The 16,803-nt window shown below is 52.3% G+C and overlaps 7 protein-coding genes across 7 annotated transcripts; 3 read left to right on the top strand and 4 right to left on the bottom strand.

Annotated features, from left to right (window-relative positions):
* Positions 1-166: 166 nt before the first annotated feature.
* On the top strand, positions 167-883 carry A1O9_07589 (uncharacterized protein; the record flags this gene model as incomplete). Its single annotated transcript, XM_013403145.1, has 1 exon — positions 167-883. One exon carries the CDS (start codon positions 167-169, stop codon positions 881-883), a length of 717 nt encoding a protein of 238 aa, XP_013258599.1.
* Positions 884-2,898: 2,015 nt separating this feature from the next.
* Positions 2,899-4,884, bottom strand: A1O9_07588 (uncharacterized protein; the record flags this gene model as incomplete). The annotated part of the gene is made up of 3 exons (XM_013403144.1): positions 2,899-3,279; positions 3,343-4,330; positions 4,523-4,884. 3 exons carry the CDS (start codon positions 4,882-4,884, stop codon positions 2,899-2,901), a joined length of 1,731 nt encoding a protein of 576 aa, XP_013258598.1.
* A 1,376-nt stretch (positions 4,885-6,260) lies between these two features.
* Positions 6,261-7,691, top strand: A1O9_07587 (agmatinase; the record flags this gene model as incomplete). Its single annotated transcript, XM_013403143.1, has 3 exons — positions 6,261-6,589; positions 6,704-7,020; positions 7,150-7,691. The coding sequence occupies 3 exons, from the start codon at positions 6,261-6,263 to the stop codon at positions 7,689-7,691; spliced, it is 1,188 nt and encodes a 395-aa protein (XP_013258597.1).
* Positions 7,692-8,600: 909 nt separating this feature from the next.
* On the top strand, positions 8,601-9,201 carry A1O9_07586 (uncharacterized protein; the record flags this gene model as incomplete). Its single annotated transcript, XM_013403142.1, has 3 exons — positions 8,601-8,724; positions 8,811-8,906; positions 9,017-9,201. The coding sequence occupies 3 exons, from the start codon at positions 8,601-8,603 to the stop codon at positions 9,199-9,201; spliced, it is 405 nt and encodes a 134-aa protein (XP_013258596.1).
* A 468-nt stretch (positions 9,202-9,669) lies between these two features.
* Positions 9,670-11,991, bottom strand: A1O9_07585 (uncharacterized protein; the record flags this gene model as incomplete). The annotated part of the gene is made up of 1 exon (XM_013403141.1): positions 9,670-11,991. One exon carries the CDS (start codon positions 11,989-11,991, stop codon positions 9,670-9,672), a length of 2,322 nt encoding a protein of 773 aa, XP_013258595.1.
* Positions 11,992-12,511: 520 nt separating this feature from the next.
* On the bottom strand, positions 12,512-13,990 carry A1O9_07584 (uncharacterized protein; the record flags this gene model as incomplete). The annotated part of the gene is made up of 4 exons (XM_013403140.1): positions 12,512-12,853; positions 12,905-13,118; positions 13,171-13,337; positions 13,388-13,990. The coding sequence occupies 4 exons, from the start codon at positions 13,988-13,990 to the stop codon at positions 12,512-12,514; spliced, it is 1,326 nt and encodes a 441-aa protein (XP_013258594.1).
* Positions 13,991-15,160: 1,170 nt separating this feature from the next.
* Positions 15,161-15,830, bottom strand: A1O9_07583 (uncharacterized protein; the record flags this gene model as incomplete). The annotated part of the gene is made up of 2 exons (XM_013403139.1): positions 15,161-15,387; positions 15,446-15,830. 2 exons carry the CDS (start codon positions 15,828-15,830, stop codon positions 15,161-15,163), a joined length of 612 nt encoding a protein of 203 aa, XP_013258593.1.
* Between the last annotated feature and the right edge of the window lie 973 nt (positions 15,831-16,803).

Raw genomic sequence — 16,803 nt, 5'->3', positions numbered from 1 at the left:
CACCTTGACCAGCTTGGACTGCGTCACCACCAGTCGTAAACGAAAAGAGTCTTATCCGCTCGACCAGTCAGCGCCCATCCAGCAAAAACAACCTTACACAAGCACAAAAGCAGAGGATTTTGAACGAGATTCAATCAACTGATCGATTGGTGGCCACTCACCAAGAATGGCCTCGACGCAGTCTTGGGCCGCATGGCTTCTGGACTCCTACGCATCCTCCGTCTCGCCCGTGAACAGCCATCCCGATGAGGATACCTTCTCCGAACCTACCACCTACACCAACTCCCCATCCCACAGCCCCATGTCTTCGGTCTCAAACTCATCCGCCTATGGGCCGTATGTACGAACCGGCCGAGGTGGAGCTGGAAATTTCACCTGGCAGGCATCCGACCTCGCAAAGTCGCAGTCGGTGAGCGATCTAGAAGCTCAGAAGACTCCTGTGCCCCAGGTGTCCTCTCTAAGCGAGAGACGAAAAGCTGCCGCCAAACTCGAGCATATCGATACACAGGAAGCTCTCAAGATGCGGCAGAGCTCTGCACAGTATCTGTACGCGGGACGTGGCGGAGCCGGCAACTACCTCTCGAGTAACGACATCGCCCAGGCGAAACGCAGCCCCAGTTTACCAGTCACGCTGGGCACAGTACGGCCACCCAGTCCGTCGAATGCATACTCTGCTCACCCAGGAAGAGGAGGGGCTGGTAATTATGCCGCCGCCGCAGAGGCGAATGGGCGAAAAGAGTCCGAAAAAGAGCAGGAAGAACGAATCAAGGCCGAGCAAAGACGAGAGCAGATCATTGTCGAGGTTGACGGCATGCTCCAACCACCTCCGGGAGCTTGGCTCGGTGGCAGACGGAAGAGTGAAGCAATGCACGATGATGATTGAGAGGACACCGATTCGAATCCGATCTCAGAGACCGTATATTTTACACGTCTGGCCGAACGCCAGCCGACCAGCTTCTGCATATGTTTCTAAACAACCAGAGGCTTACCATTCAGCGCTGAGAGTAGTTTTACCGACTCCCTCGACCGTCAGACTCTCGATCTTCTTGAGCGGATCCAACATCATTGAACCAACGGCTGCCATTTCTCATTGCAATTGAATGTCTCCATCAATACGCTGAGATCCATTAGCGATCGTAGCTCAAACACACTGGACCCGGAAAAGCCCAACTGAGGCTTCAATTTCTCTCGTCGCAACTTTGCCACTCATCCAGGCCGGAGTTATCTCGCACCTAGGAGTGCACCTGAAATGAGAAACAGGACAGTCTGAGACAACGTTTCATACTATCGCGCGGAACACTGCTCGTGATCGTTCCTTTCCATACGCAACGACACAGGAGAACTAGCCTGCCTTCATCGAGCGGGAACCCAGACCTCCATCGAGAGCACGTCTCTTCCGCAAGCCAGGTGATCGTGGATCGACACAGGTCCCACTCTGACGCAACAGTCATACTCTCCACGCAGGAGCATGATTATTCGATGACGTCCGGGAAACGGCGTCAAAAGCAACCACGACCATTACCACTCGCTGGCTGCTTCGTCGAGCATTATGGAAAGGATGTAAAATTCCCAAAACCTGATCTATGGACACGACCAGCGACGGGCGGGGTTTGATTAATTTCACTCAGCGACCCAAACTGGACACATGTATGGATAATGGAGCAGAGCCCCTCCGCGAGCGAGCGACATAACGTGAGAAGGACTGGAATCACAGGGCGTTCATGAAAGATGATCGGAGGACACGAATCCTACAGAGTATCTGGTGGATCTCCCAGACCATGCATATATATGTATATATATAATCCCATTAGTGGATAAATTAATTTCTAATTGACTTTTCACCGCTCCGTTTGAAAACTGCCCCTAGGAATGGATGAATCATGTGAACGATTATTCGATCTACCCACCTCTTTACCATTACTTCTAGGGCAAACACGAGATCCCATCCCATCGACAAGAAAGAAGCTCGACAAGGAAAAAACTAGTCTAGGAGGTAGATAAAGGCGGCATACAATATATCCTTCGTTCTTCTGCAGCGGCCAAATGCACTTGCCAGCGAGGGAGTAGTACTTAAGCACTGATCAAAGCAATATATCTACCTACCTGTACACGGTTCAAAAAACCTAAGCTACCGTGACTGCGAGGAGTTCAGTTATCCAGGCACCGGAGGAGCGTATACTATGCTGGACAGATGGGAGGGCGTTCGTGTGCATATTTGTTAAGGCTACCGGGTTGTTAATTTTGGCCGCGGCTTTATTCTCGATTACGGGTAATAGTATAGGGTATGCCAGTGCCTCGTAGATCGAGGACAGAACTCACTGGGAGGAATGAGGAGCTGAGGTTCACGGTCTAGTCGAGTCGCGTCGAGTCGCGTCAGAGGAGGTGCGCGAGATGAGGTGCGAGCACAGTCACGCACGATTGTGAGAAGGAGGGAAGGAGTGAAGAAACAGGCAGACTATAACTAGTGTGCTGCTTTGGGGGATTCACGTTGGGGGACTGTTCCCTTTCGGTTTCCATGCCGTTTGAGGTTACATATCACCCTCTCCCCGGAGTTTTTGATGCATCATGTATGCGCGTTCGGGCCAAGGTCACTGCGCCTCATGTTCATGTTATGTCTTGCTGCATTCGGCCCAGTCTCACAACTTGAACCATTTGACGTGGCACGAAAATCATACTGTCTACCTCATCTCACCTTCGTTGGTCCAGCTGTCTGATACCTCCGGCTTTCCTAAACATGTGCTCTCGCGTGCCGGGAGATCTGTGTCGGGGGTCGAGCAAGAGGGTGGAGCTGCGAAGGGATGGTCTAGCTGAAGACTTTGTCGAAGTACTTCATGAAGGCATTCCTGGAAACAAAGGGTCAGTATGTTGGCTCCTCGCTCTCAAATGAGGTCTCCCAACTCACCTAGGCTGTCTCGGCACGTAGTTTCGCTCGTACTCCTCCAACTCATCCATGTCCTTGTTGAGGTCGACCTCTTCAGGCTTTAGCCACTTTGTCTTCTTGTAGAATTTCCAACCGAAGAATAAAATCGGGAATACACCTATCATGGTGTAGCTGAAGAGGAACGTCGGGACATCCCAGAAGCCGGGAAGGAAGACTGAATACCCTCCCACAAAGGTCATGATAAAAGTCCCAACCAGGGCGTACCAAGCCGAATATGGCTGCCACCAGGCTCTGTAAGGCAGTGTGTTACGGTCAATTCCTTGCGCCTCAAGAGCCCTTTTGAACTTGATGTATGTATATGACATCACAGAGAAGTTGATAAGCTGGGACGCAGTCACCTGGAAATTGTTAGCAACACGATGTGTATATCTCTGATGGGAGCCCCCCGTGGCCAATCTTACCAAGTTAACAAACCAGCCAAGTACGACGGCCGAGTCGTTGCTGACTTGCAAAAAGCTCAATAAACTAAGAAGCAGGACAAGCGCCACACAGTAGACGGGTACACCATTCTTTGTGCAGCGTTTGAAAATCTGAGGGGCCTTGCCTTCAAGCGCAAGTCCAAACAGACTGCGGCTGGCGCAGTACATATAGCTGTTACCAGCAGAAAAAGCGCTTCCAAGCACCATTGCATTGACAATATGAGGTAGCACTTTGATGCGAAGACGATTCATCGACACGACGTAAGGAGATGCTGCAGCGCCAGGTTGGCCAGTCTCGAAGGCTGCAGTCAATTCAGGATCGTCGTAAGGTACGAGAATTCCTACGCATAGAGATCCGAGGACGAAGAAGGCGGTGAGGCGGTAAAAGACGGCTTTATAGGCCCTAGGGAGGACTTTGCGCGGATTTTCAGCCTCACCTGCTGCCATTGAGACGTAATCGGGGCCAGCAATCGTGAATGAGGCCTGAATGAGACATTGCAAGAAGCCCACAAACCGGCCTGTCGAACCTTCATACCATAGTTCGGTGAATGATCCAGGGTTTTGCCAATACCGAAAGCCGAATCGATCGTGCAAAGGGTTTCCTCCAAGCATAGCGATAAAAGTGTAGATGATCAAGCCGATGATGAGTAGCATTTTACCCAAAGCCAACCAGAACTCAGATTCTCCGTACCATTTCACAGCGAACATATTGATCACGGCATATGAAACAATGCAGATCGCAATTATGCCACCCGCCGGAACGACATCGCTCCAGAAATGGATGATAACGTTGCAAGCCACAATCTCGAATGGTACCAGCATAGCTTCGAAGACGAAGAAATTATAGCCCGCGGCGACACCAAAGGCTTCATCGACGTAGCGACCAGCGAAACGAATGAATGGCGAGGATATAGGGAGATATGTAACCATTTCAGCCATGCAGTTCGTGACACAGAGGATGAAGGTACACCTAGTGAGCGGTCAGCCTGATAAACCACGGCATAGGATGCTGCATTTGGGGAAAGGATAAGATTTGCATCTTGGACCGGTTGCACAAGTCCAGGACTATGGCGATGACCGAGCCTCGTTCAACGCTTCGATTTCGGGCATTCGCAAAATCGCAGGAAATGGGACTCGTGGAAAACAGAAGCAGAAAACCTACCAAATCGTAAATGCCAAAAACAAGCTCCCAGGACCGCCATTCAGGAGACCACGTCCAATTTGGACATATAGAGCAGTACCAATGGTTCCCCCAATACCAATGAGCTGGATGTGCCTGGGCTTGAGCTTTCGGTGAGTATGATCGTATCCTCCTCTTATACTCTCCACATATGGTTCATCCTTGGCAATCCCGTAACTGGCTTTGAGAGAAGCGACGACGGAAGCTTTGCGAGAGCCTCGTCGAACAGCTTCTTCATCGTCGTGAGAATGTGTACGGACACCTCGAGACAAGGGGGTCTCATCCATCATGTGCGCGGGCATCCCCTTCTCTCCATAGAAGTGGTCATTGCCGGTGCTCGCCATGGTGAAGGATATTAGCAGCAATTCACGCCAGACAGGTTCAAAGGAAACGTCAGAGAGAGAAATAGCGAACAAGGGCGGGCCATTCGATTTAATGGCCGATCACCATGACGAAAAGATAGCTCTCCGAGCAGGGAGTCAAGGATGGTCGACTCTGCCCTGGTTAGCTCTTACCATCATGGCCGGGGCGATGGATTCCTGGTCTGAGGTGACACGGCTTGCGATGTGCGATTACTCGGTTATGCAGTCCCAAGATATCATACCAAGCCCTTGGTATGGCAAGCACTGGTCTTATCTAAAGGAAGATTTCCTTGCAGCAGAGGATGGCGAGCCAGACAAGATACTAGATGGCCAATACAAGGTCGGGTGGAATGAACTGAAGTGACCGTCCTGCATTTCGGCTGACATCGCGATGCCCACCTCGACCTCACACTTGCCCGCTTTCGAGCGTCCGCCAGCCTTGGCCAACTCCTCTCCAATTTACGAGGCTCGTGATAGGCGCAAGACGCCTGGAGAGAGCAGGAAGTCGGGTCGGATCTGCTAGTTGCTAGTTGAAGAGAAGCAACTTGCGCGTTCGCCGACAGGCTAACCCAAGGACAAGACTTGATCGGCCTGAATCTAGAAAAGCCATCGCCAAGGACCTTTGTCAATCATACTGCTACCTTACCAGCGCCACCCAGCTAGCTTCCAACACATATGCGTGCAAGGTATCAGTCGCCTATGCCGCGGGTGCGTGGTGTTTGACCAGAGTATGGGGCACCCAAGCAATACAATTCCCACCATGCTCTTAGAGAGAGCGCGGTTCCACCAATCGCCCAGAGGCCGATGGTTATGAGCTTTCCGCACTCGGTTTACGAATCCCCTGCTGGTTACTGCCCGCAATGAATACCATGTATACGGCTAGAGTGGCGCTCTCCTGCCGTGTGTTATCTGATACCCGTCTACGAATACGGACATCATATACGGACACCCAGATAGATGGACCTTGCAGACAGACGACCGCCACGTTGCTCGCTTGATTGCCTCGATGCTTCCCCCAGCTGCTAATAGAAGCGGTCCTAATTCTAAGCCAGAACAGACAAAGTTTAAGAAGGTGCCCATCTTCACAGTCCCCCACCAGGGTCAAATGCGCGATTTCTCGCCCGTCGTGGAGCTGGACACTGCAGATGCCAAGTGTCTGTTAGCTTAGGACAGGTCCCAAAGTCCCTTGCTCAACGACTGTTCTACTGATACTAGTTTTAATGTGTTACCTACAAGCCAAACCACAGATCTAGTTCTACACACGGTTTGCTGCATGCGACTGTGCTGGACTCATTGTGCGAGGACTGGAGGACTGGAGGCCTGGCTAGACCGTCGCCCTCAGCCCATCGTCCATCGCCATGGTGGCAACCTGGTGGACCTTTGAATTGCTCGTTTTGCTCTTCCTCTTCCCAATTGAGTTATTCGGGCGTGACATTATTTTCCCACCGATCAACCCACTACAAATCACCTCACTTGGTCTCGCCAATGCACCCGGTCCCGGGCAGGATCAGCTCTTAGAAGCCCAGAAGTTCGCCGGACTGACAACATTCGCAAATCTGCCGTGGGTCCATTGTCTGTCGGCAGAAGACCATGTTGACAAGTACGATATAGCTTTTTTGGGAGCTCCATTCGACACCGCTACGACCGGACGACCTGGCACACGCTTTGGCCCGACTGGTATCAGAACGTAAGTGTGAAGATGTCAATGATTCCCAAAGAAAACAGCATCATGTTTCTTTGTGACTTGGCACTGGTTCTCGTCAATATTCGAACTCGCCGCATTGAACTGACACTCTGCCAGTGGTTCGCGACGAATCAGTCCTGTTGCTGGTTGGAGTCCTTACACCAAAGACAATACCTTCCTTGACTGGGCTCGGATCGTAGATTGTGGCGACGCGCCCCTGACCTTCTTGGACAACACCGTAGCCTTGCAGCAGCTCTTGAAGGCCCACCAAACGATTTCGAGCCGAGTAGCAAATGCATCGCATGTGGCCAGGGTGCCTCGCCTGATAACCCTTGGAGGTGATCACACCACTACTCTAGCGGCTTTGAGGTCAACCATCGATCACTGGGGACCTGTAAGCGTTATCCATTTTGATTCTCACATCGATACTTGGGGTAAGTCAGCCATGGGATCATTTGTGCTCAGGATTACTTGATGCTTGATGGGCGTCACAAGCACCTAACGCACCGTTGAGACTACGAAGGCGGCGTGTAACAGAGGAGACTGATTGTGTCAATGTGTAGATCCAAAGGTTCTCGGCGGAGGAATATCTCATTACGCCGGAGTGAACCATGGAACCTTCCTCCATATTGCTCATGAAGAAGGATTAATCCTAAATACCTCAGCCCATGCCGGGATACGTGCTCCAGCGGTGAACAAGAAATATGACTGGAGAAATGACAAACGGTGTGGATTTGAGATAACTACCGCGCGAGACATTGACAAAGTCGGGGTGGCGGGAGTCATTGACAGGCTGAAGTCACGAGTAGGCGAAAGCAATGTCTACATTTCGGTAGACATTGACGTGCTCGACCCTGCATATGCGCCTGGTACAGGCACAGCGGAAGTTGGAGGCTGGACGACCCGAGAACTACTCAGCATCCTTGATGGGCTTGAGGGTCTAAAGGTCATTGGCGCCGATGTGGTCGAGGTCGCTCCTGTATACGACAATGCTGGAGAAACCACAGTCCTCGCCGCAGCAGAGGTAGCCCTCTCCCTCATGAGCCTGATGGTTGAAACACCAGTGCAGCCCCTCGAGAAATCGACACCCTCACAAGATGAATAACGTCAAGGGCAGATACGAACCATATCGACCTCACTGGCTGACCTGTCACGCGAACATCGGCCACCCGTTGCTTTGCTAATTGCACCGTAGGAAAAATGTTATAAACCTCTGGTGGTCTCGTGCTTCTTCCGCCCCTGCGGAGTATTACAAGCAGTCATTGACAATTGAATCAAATCAGACATCAGTGATCTACATTGGTGATCCCCAAAATGGGTATGGTGATGATACAGCTCGGATTAGTACTCGGTGCTAATCTGCTGACCGATCGCGTGCCGGTTGAAACCATGATACTGGTTGCCAAGAAGGAGTTCCGGTCAACGCTGTACGTATGTACGGAGTCCCGTTTCTGCCAATGCGATCAATAATGGAGGGGCAGGCACCCCGCTTCGTTCCCCTCTGCGACTTGGCCTACTCCGTAGTCAGTGGCGGCCTCTCTTCTTATCGATTAGGCGGTAGCATGAGCACGTGATTGCCCCGCGCTGGGTAACCTCCGGTTGGCGTTCAATGACCATCTCAACCACCCCGACCTCGTACCCTGACAAGCTTAGGAACTTGCAAGCCACATATCCGTCCCATACCACTGGCAGAGTCCCGGTCAAGCTACCTCCGTGCTCGTGCTCGTGCTACCAAGAGCTAAATTCGACCAGCACTTTTCCCTTTTCCTAACGCAGTCCAAAGAGTATGTCATCAGCCCATGCAGCACAAGGGTGCAAAGCACACCCAAGGTCCCTGGGGGCTGTGCCAGCACCCATCTGCCTTCTTGGCCCTCCCTCGCAGCACCATCTTTTGTGTCGATCGGTGTCTCCGGGTCTATCACCGTGATTTCTTCCTATACTGACATTTCTCCTTTCTTCTCCTCCCACAGTGACGGACTCCAGTCGAGGTTTGTCACGATAATCTACCTTGGATATGGCGGACCCAACCTCACCCAGCCCCTACTCAGAGAACAAGCGCTTCGAACCGAAGACCAAAGTCGAGCTCGAGCCTCCAAAGGATGATTTGATGTCGCTGGAACAGTTGGCTGGTCATGACGGTACGCACATTTGGCCCGCCGAGGATGGGGTCATTTTCAAGATGTACAGTGATTGAGGTTCTGCGGCCGTTGGCTGCGGCTTTTAGGCACGAATCCAGACAAGCCGGCGTATGTCGCGATCAAGGGCACCATCTTTGATGTTTCGAAGAACAGCGCGTATGCGCCAGGCGGTTCATACCAGGGTAAGACCGCTCCCCTTATTTGCCCAACCATTCCAGCAGGAAATATCCACCCGTGATCGAAGACTGAGGATACGTGGACAACTTGAACTGACCCCTTCCCAAAACCCCAGTCTTCGCCGGAAAAGACCCCTCCCGCGCCCTCGCAACGTCGAGTCTGAAACCCGAAGACTGTGTCCCCGACTGGGACGACCTCGACGACAAACACAAGACCGTATTGGACGAATGGTACACATTCTTCAGCAAGCGATATAATGTCGTGGGCAAGGTCAGTACATCTACTTTGCAGAAGCTGTGACCAGGTGAGGCAGGATTGCAGTGTGCCACATTGTCCGGCGGCCTGTTGTGGATTGGGGATATGCGAAGAGAAGGGAACCGTGTTCGATGTGGCAGCCACACGCAACTGGTGTTTGTTCGTGTGAAGATCAAACCACACCTCACTCCAGATTCCAACGAGCGCTAACATCTCGCCCTGTCTCTCTCTGTAGGTCAAAGGGGCGCAGAATACGGGACAAGATTGACCGACAACATCGAAGAATTGCTCACCTCCCTGGGATGAGACCAAGGAAAGATATTGGGAACGCACCTCATATTGAAACAACGACCATTACTCCGAACGCCTCCGGGAGAACACCAAGCAAAATGGATACTCGTTTTGAGGATGTTTGATTGCATTTTAAACGAAAGTTTTCCGGTGTCTCTACGCCCGCTGCCAATCAGCTAGTTGCACGATATCAACAAGCACAACGCTATATCTTTTCATCCATTACCCTTTGCGCACTTTCCTCGCTTGCCTTTTCTTCGCGATGATTCGATTGCGTTTCGCGAGACGGTTCTTGTCCTCTCCGCTGGTGGCGGCGGTGGTTGTCTCTTCAGTGGCAGTCTCATCATTCGAACCACGTTTCCGCTTCAGGCCTCTCCCCTTTCCTCTCTCGTCTCTGTCCGCATTCCGAGCGTACTTGCCCCTCTTGCTGTCCTTCCCTTTGTCTTCCTTGTCGTCGGGAGGGTGTTTTCCCTTGAACCTCCCCTCCCTGGGCCGTTGCTGGTCTCGGTCTCCTCCCGGGGCATGCGCCCTCTTCTCACGCTCGTTGCGTCTCTGCACGACCTGGGCGTTCTCAATCGCGAACTCGACAATCAGCCTTTTACCCCTGTCACCTGCACCCTTGACGGAACGGCCATTGAGCCAGCGTAGGCCCGCCAGCGCGTTGCGATGGCTGACGTATTCAATGAACCCGTAGCCTCGACTCCGGCCCGCGCCGTCCTTCACCTTGCTGCCCTCTTTGTCCTCGAACACGACCTTAGCCTGCCTGACAATCCCCTTGCCCTGCTGCTTCCGCTTCTTGTCCGCCTCGCGCATCTCAGCACCACCACGCTGAAGCTCCTCCCTATTCAACGGCTCGCGGATCCCAGCCTTGCAATCCTTTGCGAACCCGACGACCGCCTCACGCGCCAGCGCCTTCAGCTCCTTACTGCCAATGCTGCGCGGGACGTTGCGGATGCTCAGGCGCGTCAGGCTCAAGCACAAGTTTGGATTCGTCTTGAGCAGGCGCTGACGCTGGCGCACGCTGCTCTCGCGGATGTCCATCTCCGCCTTGCCTAGCTGGTCGGCTAGCTTGGTGCCGCGCCCGACCGAGCCCTCGGACAGCAGGTACAGCCGCCGCTTGTCCCGGTCGCGGATGTCGCGCTTGTCGCTGGCTTCGGTCGCGCGCCGCTCCGCGTTCTCTCTGCTCAGCGCCCGCGTCACATGCAGCACCCGCCCTTCAAGCGTGTACTTTCCGGACGGGTCGCTCGCTTCGTTCTGCAGGACCGAGTGCTTCAGGGTCTCGCCTTTGCGCTTTTTGTCCTTGTTGTTGGCTTCGGCGTCGGTGGGAGTGTCATGTTTCGGTGCTTCCCTGACGCACGCTTTGGCGTCCTCGACATTAAAGAAGCACACGAAACCGGTGCCTTTGGATCGCTCGGTTTCCGGGTCATAGACAACTCGTGCATATCGGATGGGTCCAAAGGTGGAGAAGTGCTCCTTGAGGATTTCATCGTCGGTTGTGAAGGGCACGTTGCGGATGAAGACGGTGGTGTCGTTCCCACTGTCTTTTTTCTCTTCCCCATCGCCTTCCGACTCGTCGGAAAGGCCATCTAGTGGCCCGGACTCATCGTCAAGGTTGACTCCCTCCCCCTCACTGGAAGTTCCTTCTGATACATCGCCGCCATCGACTAGCTGTAGAGTCTCTTCGTTGCCTGTCACAAGTGCTCCTGATGGAGGCTCGCTAGTTTCCTGGGTCGTTGCCTCAGGTTCAGGCTGTTGCTGCTGTTCCCAAGTCTCCTTATCCACGGCCCAGTCGACAGCGAGTGTTCTCCCATCGACCTCTTTCCCATTTACCCCAGCCAGAGCCTTCTCGGCATTCTTCTTGCCCCGTAGCATAACAATTCCAAACCCATACTGCACTCGGGGTCCCTTCTTGGGTACCACCGCATGCTTGACCTTGCCATAACTGCGAAACAGCAACGAAAGATCCTCGGCAGTCTTGATACTCCATGGCAGGTTCCTCACGATCAGTCTCGGCGCCTGTGTTTCTTTCCTATCTTGCTCCCTCTGCGCACGCAGCTGTACGCCTGTGGTATTGATACCGCCTTTCTTACCGCCTCCGCCTGGAACATCTGCGACTGCACCAGCCCCTCCGGGGACATCGTCCGCATCCCGATGCCTCGACTGTGCGAGCTCAACTTTTATCTTCCGCCCATCGAGCACCGAGTTGTCCAACTGCTGGATCGCAGCGTGTGCATCCTCGGCGTCCGCGAACGTCACGAATCCGAATCCCTTGGAGATCTTGGTCTGCGGGTCGATCACGACGGTGGCATGCTTCAAGGGGAACGACTCGGAGAAGTACTCGGTCAGCCGTTCTGTCGTGACTGACGCTGGCAGTGAACGAACAAACAGCGAGCGCCGCTGATCTGGTTTCGTGCCAGCCGCTTCGGCTGCGGGTGGTTTCGTCGTGGTTGGCGTAGGCGTCGCTGTCCTGAGATCAGGATCTACTGCAGTCAAACCCTCATAGCTGCCACCCGACAACTTTCGCCTTTTAGTATTTGGGCTCATGTTTTGGGTATTCGCTGGCCTACCTCGAGGCTGGCGGTTGCTGCAAGGGAAATTTTCGAAGAAATCATCCACGCCAGGCTAGGGTCAGAATTTATCCAACTCCGCTTTTTTCTCCACTGTCTTGGCGGCACGACCGTCGCATCACAGGTGGTGGACGTGGACTTGAATTTGAACGGGTTACTAGTAATATAACAATCCATCATGTTCAAAGCTAAATAGACACTGTTCATAGACCTTCGCATACCGAAGCAGAAGAATGTCATAGCGCAGAATAAATGGTCTGTCAGGACTCAGGACGTGATCCGTGGAATACTAGCATCGAAGCTAAACTACAATTGCGAAGCAGAACAAGCCACGCATACCACATACCGTACAGCATACAGCCACCAGCCCGATAATATCGTTATTTCTGTTGGTTGGTTGGTTGTTCTTTGTTTGAGACTTGAATCACTTGCTTCCCCTGAAGACAATCGGCGCTCGGAATCGTATGCACCCAAACTGATCAGACCGACATCGTACCTCAGTCATCATCGTTCTCCGTCTCAGCCTCGGTCCTTAACTCGTATGCTAAATCGTAACACTCGGCGAGAAGATCATTGACACTGCCCTGCCCCTCTGGAATATCCTTGCCGATCTGGAACTTTCCATCGACCCTCATATTATCGATCGAGTTCAATTTCATGCTGTATGGATAGAGCTCCCGTGGGTTTGACACCCCCCCGGCCTTCTTGACCTCAACCAGGCATTTCCGCAAGGTAAGAAGTTGGTTGTATATGGGAAGCAGAGCTTCTGAAACGGGTTCTGACGCGATCAGGAGCTGATAGATAAAAGCATACCCTCGTCGAATGAGATATAGTAATGTCTGTTGATTTCGTTAGATCTACATTTGATAGGCCGAAGAAGGCTAACTTACTCTCTGAGCATGCAGGTCGGCAGGACGGCCTTCAGCATCAAAGAAGTTGCCATCCCTTCTGGAGTCATCGATTCGGTCGAGTTTTCTTTGCCACATATACAGATCTGTTTCGCGGAGAGACCAAGCTTGAGTCATAGTCAAGCGATCTAACTGGTTCCGGATCTCGATTAAATGGTCGTAAGTTTCTTGGAAACGTTCATCGATTTTCCCCTTCCTGTTCAACTTATCAGCACCTCATCGTCTTGGCACATAGATGATTCTCCTACTTCTGCTCCACAATCTCGGTAAAAGCGAGGCACCGGTTCAGGAGAGGCACCACAAGGTCCTGCCCAGCCGATGCATTTCCAGACTCATCCAGAAACTTCCCATCTTTCATGGTCGATTGTATCTGTAGCAACTGATCGCGAAGTTCATGAAGGTCCTTCACGTTGAACTGGATCAGGGTTAGTCTCAGGTAGAGGACCTTACAGGCAGCATTCGTACCTTGCTTCGTGTATTCAAGGCTGCTATTGCGCGGAGAATGGATACGAGTTTCTCCCACGTGGGCACCATTTCGGGAGAAAGTGTGGATACGAAGGCTCTCAATTCTTGTAAAAGGTTCTGGCAGATCTTCATGCGGTATTGTATCCTGGTGAGCAAATGATGGGAGTAAACGTCTTTTCCGCGTTCCAGAGTAGCCTCCATCTTTGCTAGAGAGTTCTCCAAGCTGATCAAGTCTTTCTTGCTGTAAAAGGCGCACTCTTTGAGGTGGTGACACAGGCGCATGATTGTCCCGGTCATTGCATAGAGCGCAGGCGCTTCATTGTTTCTTCCAATGGCCATGAAGAAGAGGGAGATGAGTTGCAGGGAGTCATCGAGGACAGTGTCGACTCGGTTCTGTACTAGATGCTCAGGGCCTCGTGCCTGGTTAAGAAGAGAAACCTGCTCCACCACCTTCTCGTAGAGGGGGAGGACATCGGAGGACTTGACGTAGGTGCTTTTATCTTGTTTCAAGAGGAGTAACTGGTCTCTGACCAACAACAATTTATCCAAGATCGGCTTTTCTTGAGCGCCGACTGGGGCGTTGGTGATGGGAGAATCAGCCATGATGAGGGTCGACCATGAACAGGAGGCGCAAGAAGCGGCAGTTGGGTCCGTCTCTCAGGGTATTAGCGAGGCGTGAGCAGGGTCAGTCTCGAATAACCTATTATGCAAGTATTTGAACGGTGGCAGCGCTTAAAATATGGAGGAACAAGCAAGAGAAATGTATTGTCGGTAGCGGAGATAGCGATCAAGTCGGATGTTCGGTTGTGCCCCAGACAAAAGTAGGGGCAGTTGACGCAAGAGCAAAGTGGGATAAGAATGGACTCTGGTTGAGGGCCTCCTTGCCCCGCGCCTCCCATTCCAGCCATTCCAACCAGGTGGCTTACGCAGGCCATTTAACTAAGAGCAGTGAGGAACTCAGCAGAAGCTGACAGCCAGTCAGTGCCTAAATCTTCCAGCCTAACAGGCAGCACGTCCCTATAATAGGTTGCCCACGGAACCCTGTCACCTTCACCCCCGGGGCGATGAGGAGTACTGTGGTGCCCCTCCATCTGCAATGCTGTTCTACTGAACTTGCCCCCAACCCCCTGGCCCAGGCCCATTGCCCCTCGCCTTCAATGCTTGGCAGAACCGCCACGCCCAGTGCCCATAACCTTACGAGTACGGAGTCCTTGAGAGCCCGAGGCGCCGAGGGGCCCATCACCCCTGTGCCTGGTAAGTTGGAGCCTCTTCTCACATCGACCTTACTGTATCGCCGTAAGTCGAGACCAGCCTTATGGCAAGTCAATTGGTTCATTCGCCATTTTCAGGATTTGTAATCTAAAGAGTATTGCCTCTTGATGCCCGAGTCTACTGGAAACAACGACAGTATGTTCTTTGTACCTTGTGCATCGCTCGCACTTGGACACACTGTGAAAAGTCAATTTTAGTCATTCTGACCTGATCACCTCGCACTCACCCACTGAATTACCCATCATATTAGTCATCGCAGATTCCAATATGTTGACAGACCCTCCATGCAATAGACATAAGCACAGCCATGCTTTGGCCCTCACTTGCAAGCGTCTTAGCACCTCTGAGGGGCATGCGAGACATCAGCCACGTGACCAATCCTACCGTGGCTCTCAATGTGAGATGAGCCCGCGCTGCGACTTGTGTCTGCCCAATCCAGATACCCAGGCATGGCAAAAGTAACAGGCAGCAGTAAAGCCAGGCGATACACGGCTGACGCCATTATAGCCAGGAATATTCCGTATGTACACTCCAGTGTCCATCTAAGTAATTCTTGAGCAGATCTGAATCATGGCCCCGCGCCTGGCCAATTATACAGTTCAACATCTCGAAGAGGATGGTTGCAAGTGTCTTTTCCTTCTCCAGCAATAATTTGTTGTCATCGAGGTTCTCCTGAACGGTCCGAGGAGGAATCCACTTCAACGGCGTTGTCAGAGGCCTAGTGATACCTGCAACAGCCAGTGCGTTTGCCCGTCAACCAAACGGTCGGATCAGGGCAGCAGACACCTTGAGGCAGCTTGGCCGGATGCGAGACAATCTGCATCCACAGCCCTTTATATGTAGTTCCATTCTCAAGAATGGTGCTGGTGCCCAACACATCGCCATACAGCTGGCATTGAAGCACAGCTTCATCTAGAAATCTGATGTTGTGGGTGGCAACTCCATATAAGGCCAGGAATCGGGGCACCGCGTCCAAGAAATCGGCCCAAAGCTGTGGAGGATCGTCCCTGTGCGATAATGCTGAGTGTGTATCCTTAAGCGCGAACCTCGGAGCTCTCCTGAGCAGATATTCGGCTTGTCGGTGTACGGCTCCAAGGTACCTCTCGTCACTTGTACCGAGTAACAGCAGGGCGGCACAAGGATGCTGCGTCTGCGGGAGAGCCGTGTCCATTAGGTGTGTCGCATGCTCGTAAGGAGAGTATTTGAAGTCCCACCTCAGTCCAACAAGCACCCTGAAATTAAGGAAACTGCATCTTATCTTCTCCTTTCGCTAAAGTGTCACTTCCAATCCGGGTCCCCATGTTCGCATTCAACAGACGGATCACCGTTAACAGGGTCATACACGATGGACAGTGCAGAATGAGGGAAAGGCTCGGGTACAAACTCAGAGAATGAAGGATCCTGAAGTTCTAAAGTTGCCTACACGGTTAACCCATATTCCTAAGATCTTGAAGCGAGTCAAACAAGCCATGCTATGGCCGTCCCTGGGTCCAATTCATGCTCAGCGCTCTTGTGCTGCGGACAATGCCATCGCAACGGCAATGGAATTGCACCGCAATTAGCACCATGATCAAGGAGACAATCCACAACGTCATTGTTGCCCTTGCCAGGGTTGTATTAAAGCGTTGTCACAATTCGAATCTTGGTTATCGCAATGGATATTGACATCGAGACAATTTCCATCGCACGTATAGTTGGTCGTTGTTGGAGGAGATGGAGCCTGTTCCCAACTCTGTTCCCTAGGGTCTTAACAAAGGGCCCTTGAGCCCCTCACTGATAGAGCTATGGTAGCGTTTCCTGCCTATTCTCTACAATGTTGGCCAGAGCTTTCACCACCAGGATGGTTGTATCCTAGTTTTAACAGTACTCGTAGTCGATGAAAGGCTTCCGGAGAAACTCCGAGCGGTGGACTTCGACTTCTGAGAAACGAAAAGAAACAAGGATCATGAATGCGAGGTACGGAGTGACAAGTCAATGTTTTCGTAAGGCGAGTCCGACGATGATCTGGATCGACGCTCGATCCCCTGTCAACACAGTAAGCGGGATCTCAGAGTGTGCAAGGCGCGTCATGCCCTGAGCCTAGGCACAGTAGCTAGTTGAAATCGACATGAAAGGTTCAACAGAAGGTAAATCGTGTCAGGGTC

This window comes from Exophiala aquamarina (assembly GCF_000709125.1).
Source record: "Exophiala aquamarina CBS 119918 chromosome Unknown aczIA-supercont1.6, whole genome shotgun sequence".
In the NCBI taxonomy this organism is placed as follows: Eukaryota; Fungi; Ascomycota; class Eurotiomycetes; order Chaetothyriales; family Herpotrichiellaceae; genus Exophiala; species Exophiala aquamarina.
Note: the sequence above shows the minus strand (reverse complement) of the source record. Positions and strands in the feature narration are given on the sequence as shown.